The sequence below is a fragment of the Desmodus rotundus genome, chromosome 6 (assembly GCF_022682495.2).
Source record: "Desmodus rotundus isolate HL8 chromosome 6, HLdesRot8A.1, whole genome shotgun sequence".
In the NCBI taxonomy this organism is placed as follows: domain Eukaryota; kingdom Metazoa; phylum Chordata; class Mammalia; order Chiroptera; family Phyllostomidae; genus Desmodus; species Desmodus rotundus.
In genome coordinates, this window is record NC_071392.1 from 75,976,629 (window position 1) to 75,986,965 (window position 10,337).

General features: G+C 43.6%; 1 protein-coding gene across 2 annotated transcripts in view; it reads right to left on the reverse strand.

The window, feature by feature from the left end:
* UBE2H (ubiquitin conjugating enzyme E2 H) overlaps nucleotides 1-9,675 on the reverse strand; it is a 99,203-nt gene extending 89,528 nt beyond the window's left edge. For both annotated transcript variants that reach the window (XM_053927193.2, XM_024554961.4), the window contains exon 1: nucleotides 9,168-9,675. In XM_053927193.2, coding sequence (XP_053783168.1) covers nucleotides 9,168-9,220 — 53 coding nt within the window. In that variant the 5' untranslated portion in view covers nucleotides 9,221-9,675. The remainder of the gene's footprint in view (nucleotides 1-9,167) is intronic.
* Between the last annotated feature and the right edge of the window lie 662 nt (nucleotides 9,676-10,337).

The following is a 10,337-nucleotide window of genomic DNA, read 5'->3' on the forward strand; positions in this document are numbered from 1 at the left end:
TATTTATATTACTTCAACTAAGATTTTATAATCCAAGAAACCTTGAAAAAAATGTACGTGATAAAAACATGACACATGGAAAAAGAAACATTTTGCCTACCTAAAAAGAAAATATATATATAATTTGCAACATTAACAATTTCACATGCAGATAATCTCTTACTTTCATAAATAATGCCTCCCTGAAAGTGGTTTAAAGTTAGAAACCAGGAAGTTGAACAAAAGACATAAAAGACTCCATTCACAATTAAATAATATTCTAAGTCCCTTGATATGGTTCTTACAAGTGCTATAGCCTAGGCACCTTCTGTGAGCTCAAGGACAGAGCCCCCAGTCCTGCCTTCCTTCCCGAGGATGATGAAGTCCAGCCAAGCCTCTCCCCTTCGCCTGAGTGTCCCACTCCTCCCTGACTTCTTTGCGGGGCCAGGTCAAAAGATCAATAGCACCAATTCAAACCACCTAATGCCCTAGGTATCTAAGAAACCAGGTGAGGACAGAAACAATCCCCCATCACTCCCGCACTGCTGCCCCAGAGGGATTTCTACCACCTGGCTCTGGAGGGCTTGGGTTCTTCCAGACACGGCAGTCACCACCCTGAGCATCCGCCTGCAAACAACCACCCACCTTTCCGAAGCAGCTGGTGAGGCACAGAGAAGCAACTACAATAACCATAGTACCTGCCCATAAAAATATAGTAATTCTTCTCAAATGCAATACCCCCCCCCCGAGAATCACTACTGTAACAAGCCCTCAAAAGTACACAGACTCTTCTGTGTTTTCAAAGGTTTCTATGTTGCCCATAATTACACGTGGGAAATCGGAAATAACACACTGATACGCACGCTCAAGGCAACGTCCTCACGTCTGACGACGGAACCAAAGTCTCCCACTCAACAAACTGCCATGGCCTCCAACCTGAAACAGGCATAACGCAGGGTGTCTTTTTCATTAGCCAAGCTGGAAGTCTCAGCTGTCGGTAATAAGATGTTAACTTTTTAAAGCAATATTTACGTAAACACCTATATATAAATTCTAATGTTTGTAATTCATCAGAAAGTACATGATAACAACTATTACAAAGTAACATGTAATTTTATTATAGTAATGTCTATTAATTAAGTCTTTCAAATGACTCACACAGGATGCCAAAAAATAATGACACAAAATCCCCATCATTTTGTTAAAAATTAACTTTAAAAAAGGATAAATGGTAATGGATGGGGAGACCTGACTTGGGTGGTGAACACACAAGACAGTGAACAGATGACGCCTTGTGGAACTGTGCACCTGAAACCTGTATAACTTTGTTAGCCAGTGTTGCCCCAATATCTTCCATACTTAAAGATCCCAAAGAACATATTAAGGGATAACCTAACTCCGAGACTCTGTTTCCACTTTTGCACTGAGTTGCTATTGGCTCCTTTCACCTGGGTTTAGCACATATGAAAATTGAAGATACTACTCAGACTCAACGGAGTCCTATTAAATATCTGCAAACTGCTGTGAAGGTAATTGGAGGTGCTAGGTAAAACTAATGTTAAAAATTTTTTTCCCATCAGTATTTTACAAAAAGCAAGAAAAGGGTACCATGAATAAAAAGTGTGCTCACCTTTTCAAAAAGTTTACAAAGTCTTAGTAGCAAATGCAAAAATATAAGTTATTTGTGACCATACTGCTTAATCACCATTTCAAAGGCCACAAAACAAAAATATTTCACCATGAACATTTAACTCACTTATTTTGAATGGGAGGGCAGACCAGCTACAAAACTAATTCTGACAGAGTTAAGTAGAAGTCAGTGCTTTAGGACTATGCTTTTTAATGGGATTCCTTTAAAATAAACAATTGAAACAATAGTTTAACATCACAATCTAAATATGTATGAAATACAGACTACCATCAGTAAAAACTAAATTCACGCTACCTGTTAAAAAGTTAAACTCAAGCCCTGGCTGGTATGGCACAGTGGATTGAGTGCCGAACCAAAAGGTCACTGGTTCGATTCCCGGTCAGGGCACATGCCTGGGTTGCCAGGCAGGTCTCTAGTTGGGGACCTGTGACAAGCAAATCTCATACACTGATGTTTCCTCTTTCTCCCTGCCTTCCCCTAGGCTGGGGGCCTTCCACAGGCAAATCTCACACATTGATACATCTCTGCTGGTTCTCTCCCTCTCTTTCTTCCCCGCCCGCCTCTAAAGGTAAATAAATAGGAGCTTAAAAAAAACAACCTTGCTCTGACTGGTGTGGCTCAGTAGATTGGGCGTAGTCCCACAAAGCAAAAGGTTGCAGGTTTGATTCGTGGTCGGGACACATGCCTGAGCTGTTTGTGCTCCCAGTCAGGGCATGTATGAGAGGCATCTCATAGCGATGCTTCTCCCTCTCTTTCTCCCTCCCTTCCCCTCTCCCATCTCTCTAAGAAATATATGTACCATATATATATATTTTTTTTTAAAGTTAAATCCATACATACCAAAAGTGATTCAGCTATTCCACTCCTATTTACCCCAAAGAAAAGAAAGCACATGTCCAGAACAGCTTTATCTGCAGTAGTCCCAAACCGGAAATAACCCGAATGTTCACAAAGAGGTAAATGCATAAACCAACTGCCGTACAGCTGTACAATAAAATACTACTCAGCAGTAAAAAGGAAAGAATTACACAGCCACATGGATGAACCTGAAAATACGGTAAAAGAATCCACACAAAAAGAGTACATAATGTATGATTCCATTTACACAAAATTCTAGAAAATACTAAATACTTATAGTGACAGAAATCAGATCAATGGATGAGAAGGAAAGACCACCTAGGGGCACGAAAAACTTTTCAGGAAGATGAATATGGTCATTATCTTGATTGTGGTGGTGGGTTTCATGGGTAATACATCAAAACTCATCAAATTTAAGTATGCAGTTATTTTATGTCAAATATACCTCAATAGAAAAACAGAAAAAAAAATTCAAGATACAAAAACTAATCCTACAACTCTTGCTAGACCTATCTATCCGCTTCTGAATGTAATATATTTAACCCACCAACTCACAATAGGCACTTTGAGAAGTACAAAAGTATCCCTAATTTGAGGATCATCATTATTTTTTAAAAAATGAAAGTTTCAACAAAGAGATTAGAACTCATCTTTCATCACTATGCCACGCTGACTGCTTCAGTGCTGAAATAACACCAACGAAAACACAACAGCATAAGGTGAAAGCCCACCAAGTGCGGGCCTCGAGATTTTTAAGTAAATATTTAAATTCAAATGTTTACCTTCTTTGATCTAGAGTCCCATTTCTCAAAAACAGAAATAATCCAGCAATACAGGGAAAGCCTTGTACACAAGAGGTTAATTTCAATCTTATTTGTCACAGAGAAATGGCAAAGAATTAAAGCGATAAATGGCATGTTACATCAGTTATTCATTATGTTTGATAGTTTTAACTGTGAAAAATAGTTGCAAAAATAGTAAGCAAAAACAAGGCACACACAGTAATTTCAAAAGCTTGAAAAATATATCATGGGAGGAAAAAAAGACGAATGAGAAAAATCATAATGGTAACATGCGAGGACGACAGTTACTAAATTGTGGTCCCTAGACCAACAGTAGCAGCATCTGGGAACTTGGCAGAAATTCAAGTTCTCAGGCCACACTCTAGACTTCCTGAATGGGACAACTCCAGGGAGGGGACCCAGCTACCTGTTTTAACAAACCTCCAGATAACTGACAGCCACTATCTAAAGGATAGAATTATGGGTAACTTATATTTCCCTTTTTGTAAACTACATTTTCCTCAATTATCTTAGTACTTGTATAACCCAAGTAAGTTTTTTCCATTATTTTACTAAAACGTACACCGTGGGTCTACAGCTGAAAAGCTACTGCACTATAAGCACTTTCGCAGGTCTGAATTATATGCCTAAAAATCCAAAGGTCCTTGGAACCATCGAATCTGGTAAGACTGAAGAAGATACTAAATTACATACACTGCATATAAATGCAGGTCAAGGTACTAGGGAAATTGCACAACACTAGAAAATCAAATCCATGATTTTCTAACACATGGGCACAAACAGGGTAAGGGACTTTTATGGGTCACATCTGCAAAAGATTTTTATCCCCCAAAGCTGAATTTTTAGGCTTGTGTGTAATTTACTAGAACTGCACTGCAGGAATCAGATGTCCTGAAGCTGTGAATGCTTACTCATGTAGGTTCCTGCTTAACCAAAATAAGTACTCGTATGTTACATCTGTCACCAAAATCTAGGCAGAGAAAACAAATTCAGAACACTGGGAGTTGCCAAAGCTTTAACTTCGAGCTTGAGGACCATTAAACTGCCTCCCTTTCACCTCATCATCTCACTAAAAAGAGGCCACAGGAAATAAAAGCACAACACAGGTTCCCAACTGACACAGGAACTGATGACAACATTATATAATGGTGTATACTTGGAGCACAAATCAAAGAGTAACAAAGATTATTAACTAAAGGACAGAATAACTACTGATTAACAGCAAAATACTAACATCAATGTCGAAGACAAACGGCTACACACTTTAATGTTTCTTGTTTCCATTTTATAATAGCTTTAAGATTTAATTTACTTACTTTTAGATGAAAGGGAGAAAGAGAGGGAGAGAAACATCCATGTGCGAGAGATACGTTATTGATCAGTAGCCTCTTGCACGCTCCCAACTGGGGACCTGGCCAGCAACCCAGGCATGTGCCCTGACTGGGAATAAACCTGGGACCTTTGGGTTCGCAGGCTGGCACTCAATCCACTGAGCCACACCAGCCAGGGCTAACATCTTCCTTTTAAATAACAGGAACAAAGATTCCCTTATACGCCATCGCGTAAAATTCACATTTTAACCTTTCTATTCCTTGAAAAGTCAATTCTGAAGGTAAATACAAACTATTCAAAAAGGTGATATATACAGTGCTGACCTTTAAAAAAAAATTGTTTGACTAGTTACAGAAGCATCATGACAACCCACAAGGAATTTTTCAGGACTAAACCCCCAGCACCTAACACGGCACAAAGGGGGAACTCAAACACATGAGGGGTGAACTGTTCCTGTAAGTTTCTAAACCCTAAGCAGATACCCAGGACTCTGTAAGATTCACTAATGCCCTTAGTCAATTTAGTGTAAGTCACTGCCCCTTTCTAGAACTCAAAGCTTTTGCAGAGGAAGCTTACATTCTACCATACTTTTGAGTCTCTGCAAGAGTCAGTTAAGAACACAAAGTAGCAACACATCCTGTTTCAAGTTACTGCACTCCCTCTGAAAAAGGGAATCTTTGAAAACTCTTGCTATTATAAGTTCCAAAATCTCGCACCAATAACAAATACAGAGTATGCCAATTCCCCATTATCATCAGATCTACTTTTCCGATTTCACCTCGAACGTTTCTTTCACTCTATGAGGTCAGAGTTTCCTCTCCTCCTTTTACCCCTTGAAAATGCACTTGATCCTGTAACACCAAGCACAAGGCCTCCCCAGCCCCTACTCCTTTTGTATATAAACACACTCGGCCACACACTCTATCAGCTGTTTGGAAGCTCCACCCCTCCTCCTTTTCCGGGTAGTAACAGAGCAGCCAATGAGCTGTGAGGAGCTGTGCCTGCGGCCTTTTGCCTGCAAACGCTTTTCCAAAACAAGCAGCTCCAGCCTTCAGCAGGGGCCACTGGTTCACAGATAAAAGGATCACCAGGCTGTGCAACAGGGTGAGACGAGTAACCCCCACCAACAAGGAAACCCGTGTAATCTGAGCTGTTTGTTCCTCTAGCAGGGAGAACTTAAACCGATATTCCTTTAGGGCAAATCACGCTTTAAGGTCACCAAAGTCCCAGTTCTCAGGCAATCTAAATAATCAGCAGAGTTTGAGATGGAAACCTCAAAGACTGCCAGGCTGGAAACAGCACAGTATTACTCATCTACCTGACTTTGCAGACAAATGGCCACACTATTCACAACCATTCCACAGGGTTTAGGCTAAGTGTAAGTTTTTTGATTGTGACACACTTTTAACAGGGCCCACAAGTCATGTACCTCAGTTTCTAGGCTCTTGGAAGGTTTGCACAACACACAGCAAGGGATCAGAAGAGAAACAATGAATGAGTCAGAGTTTCAGAACATAATCGCCCAGCAGATTATTAAGTGAATAAGTGAATCCGTGCAAAACACTCAATCCCCATATAACTTGGAAGTCAGCTCTCCTCCTACCAACCCATCACAAAAGAAACAGCACTGACTCCAAACAAGAGGAGTCAGTGTCTAGGAAGGTGGTGGAAGGCAGTGGCCAGTTAGTTACACATCCTCTTCTCTCCCTACCCCCACACCGCTACTTTCCTACCATACAGGTTCCCTACCAGGCTGTAAATCCTTGTAGCATAATTACACTCGGGAGACATCCAAAAATGGGCTGAAACAGGAGATTGCAATGAAACCAGCCATCAGCCTCCACACCAAAGAAATCATCAAGGGACACTAAGGGGCAAAAAAAAAAACAAGTACATTCCTTCAGACCTTTTCTACTTCCTCTCCACCATCTTTCATTTTCAACCCCCAGCCCTTCCCCAACAATTGTACTCATTTTCATAGTGGGTTAGGGAATTTTTTTCCTTTTTTTTTTTTTTTTTTTTTTGCTAACTATACCTTGCTCAAAAAACTGTTGGCTCCATTTGGGCCTGCTAATGTGAATTCAACAGAGAAAGGAGGCCACAAAATCTCTCAACCGACAAGACACATGCACACACAAAAGGATGGAGGAAATTTTAACTTCCAAACTATGTTAACCCAGAAAATCACAAATACGAGACAAAGATAACCTCTGCCTTTTAAATCGCGAGACTGCTGTTCTCCTATCTCAGAGATCTAGGATTTTAAAGCGCCTCTGCTTTCTTTTGTCAGAAGGAAGGAAGGTGGGGAAAGAACAGAAGGCCAATACATCTTAGCCTTTCTTTATCTTCTACTAAAAATAAGCTATGAAATAAGCCACTTAGGGGAAGAAAAAAAGAAAGACACCCTGCAGTTCTTTGTCTGTTTTCCTCTGCCTTTCCACCCCCCACACCCCGACTCCTAAATGCGGTAATCATTCTAGATGCCACAACTACTAAATGAACAAAAGGCACTGTATGGAAAAGGCATCAGGTCAAGTTAGGCCTCACCCTTTATCCTCAATCTTCTAAAAATATATATGTATATAATTTGAGAACCTGACATTGATCAAAAACAGCTGGCATTCTCCCACCCACCCCCATCCTAATTAAACATTAGGTAGAAATTTGCATTAGGTGTGACAGTAACTCTGCATTCAAGATGAAAATAACTCAGATTCTGCCACCATGTCATTTCCTAGTTTCTAAACAAAAATAAAATCCGAAACTGCTTTATGTAAAATGTACACACAGCCACAGTTGCAAGTTTTCCTGAAACCTTATGAAAAGCCAACATTACTGGTATCGTTCACACATTTACAAAACTCAATCAGAGCCACAAACAGCTCATAAAGAGTCTCACTTAAGCCTGGACATATGTTTGGTACATAATATACAGTCTAGTACTTGCTCCTCTCTCTAATCTCCACTCCCACCTCCCCAAAATTCTAAATTTCTAAATCCTAAAACTTAGAAGTCTATCTGTTCCTAATTTCTAGCCAAGTTTTCCTAAGTGAAGAGAAAAACACCTTCTTATTCCTGGAAAGACTATGAAAAGAAAAATCACTTGCCCAAGCACTTCCCTCCCATCCCCCGCTTCCAAGCCAAATGCAAAAACTACTTGTTTAAAAACTTTAGCAAATTCCATAACTGAGTATTTAGCAACAATCATCGATCTCTACAGAGGTAAAAGATCCAATCACACAGTAACAAATAAAAAGAAGAAAGAAGGAATTCACCTGAAGAATCCAGCCAAACAACTTGAGTTATATAAACAAAACCCTGCAACAGGGGGAAATGGTGGGGGGATGGGGGTAAGACAGAAAGAGAAGCAGGACACAGGACTTTTTAACTGTGCTTCACACACTAACACTCCCCACCCCTGCTTCCCCCTCTCCCCAGTGATCAGTTGTTCAGAACACTGGGCTCATTTCCTCTCCCCCCTACCCTCTAAATTACCCCTCAAAAATTTTTCTCGATTTGTCACAGGAACCTTCGCGAATTTCTCTAGTTGGTCCTGAAATAATCAGTCTGGACTCCAACCAAAACCACTGCCTGAAGGACTCTTATCAGTTGCAGCTTTCCCACTGCTCCCTCCAGAGTACATAAACTTGGGGCGAGGGGGGGGAGGGTAGGAAAATAAAGGGTGTCGTTGGCAATTATTCCCAAAGAACCTTATCTTCATAAGAGTGAACTGCCTCAAGTGGCTAGTAGAGGGGCTATTTTGTCAAGGGGCTATTTTGTCATTGGCTTTCTCTCCCTCGCCCCAGCTGTCATATCCACAATATGGAGGGTGGCTTGCTGGAGGGCCTGGGGGTCCTCACCACATACAACCATGGGTAGGATAGGCTTTGTCAGTGGAAGGAAAAACAGCGAGGTTCTTCTAGGGACCAAGGAGCCTTTAACGGGGGTCTCTGATTTCAGAGCTCTTTATCACTTACAAGAGGGGCACTGAGCAGACTACTCTCTTCCTAATATAGAAAGGAATTAGGGATAAAGGAGGTCACTCGAGTTACCCCAGTTCAAGAAGCACTGAGTGGAGGGAATGGAGGCATCTCAAGAAAGGGGGAAAGGGTTCACTCTCGGGAATTTCTATCTCGAGTTCCTACATCAGAAGCAAACAGGAAAGAGAGACCTTAAAAGGTGGGCTTGGTGAAGAGAGGTGGCTGGTCTTGCCAAAAAAAAAAATTTTTTTAAAGGCTGTCTTGGGAGTCCAAGCGTCGTGGAGGAAAGTCACGGGCACTGGGGCGGGGGGGGGTGTTGTTGCAGGAAGAGCGAGGAAAAACGCACATTTTGGGGTACTGGAAATAAAGGGGGAGCTGAAAAGGCTCTCGGCTCCTGGGAGGTGCCAAGGAGCCGCCGTAGGCATTGGGGGAAGGGAAGGAAGGGGGCGCCTCGGACAGTGGCCTGGAGTGCCCCAGGGCCCTTGCTTGGGTTTCAGGGGGTGCCCTAGGCATCCCCACACCGCCCCCCACCTACAGCCCGAATCCCCCCTCCACGAAGGATACAGCTTGACCACGTCCGTGTCCATCCGCCTCTTGCCCGGACTGGGGGATGACATGGTGTCGCCGCTGCCTCCCCGTCGCCTGCGCCGCCGCCGCCGCCGCCTCCCTTCCTTCCTCGGCCCGTCTGTCACGGGCCTCGGGCCCCGGCTCTCAGGAGCCCGCGGCCGCGCCGGCTCCTCGGTGGAGGTGGCAACACCCCCGCGGTCCTGTCGGGTCCAGTCAGCCGCCGCCGCCGCCCCCCGCACGGGGGAACACCGGGCACTGTCCGGCCGAGTGGGGGTGGGGACCCCGCGGCGCCCGGCTCGGGTTGCCCCTCTCCGGTTGTAGGTTCCTTCGCGGCCCGGCCCCGGCGCTACTCCGCGCCGCGCAACGCTCCCTGCTGCCTGCTCTAGCTCGCTCGTCTGCTCCCCTGCTCACCCCCTCGCCGGCTCCCTAGCAGCCTCCACGACCAGCGGACGATTCCAGCTAAGTCGGCCTCCCTACCCCAGCCTCGCTCTGGGCGCCGTGATGTCACCTCTGTGACGTCATCGGTGGGGGCGGGCCCAGCCGGCAAAAGGGGTGGGCGCCGCCGTGGCGTGGCTTTCCCGAGGGATTCTGGGAGATGTAGTTCCTCTTTCTCCTGCCCTCACAGCTCTCCTCCCCCTCCCCCTACTGCCCCACACACTTAATCGCTCAACTGCCAGTGTCGTTATCATCATCGTAAACGATAATAGTAATTAATAGAAATAATGCATTCATGTGTGTTAGGGTAATGAACCTCTTTCTCACACACACTGTTAGAAAGGATGTGTATTTGATTTGAGGAGGCCAAGATGGCAATTACTCAGGCACCAAAATCTGGAAAATTCCCACACCAATGGGATCCCTGCACCCTGCTCCCTCCTTGGATGGAGAGAATTTGTTTGCGGCGATTGCAGACTATAGCAAGGCTTCCTCAGAACTTGTAAATCAGAGTTCATTAACCTCCATGTGTATAGGGCACCTATTTCAAAGATTAGAGTTGAGGCAGCAAGGTGACAAGGCCAAAAATAATGCTGTAGCCACATCCTTACTCTTACAGAGTATGAGGTAATACTACAAAGTGAGTGACTTTTAGAAGCAGAAACACCCTAAATATGCTGTAGTTCAGGACAAAGATCATCTGCTCTCCAAACCCCCATACCAACCCTATGA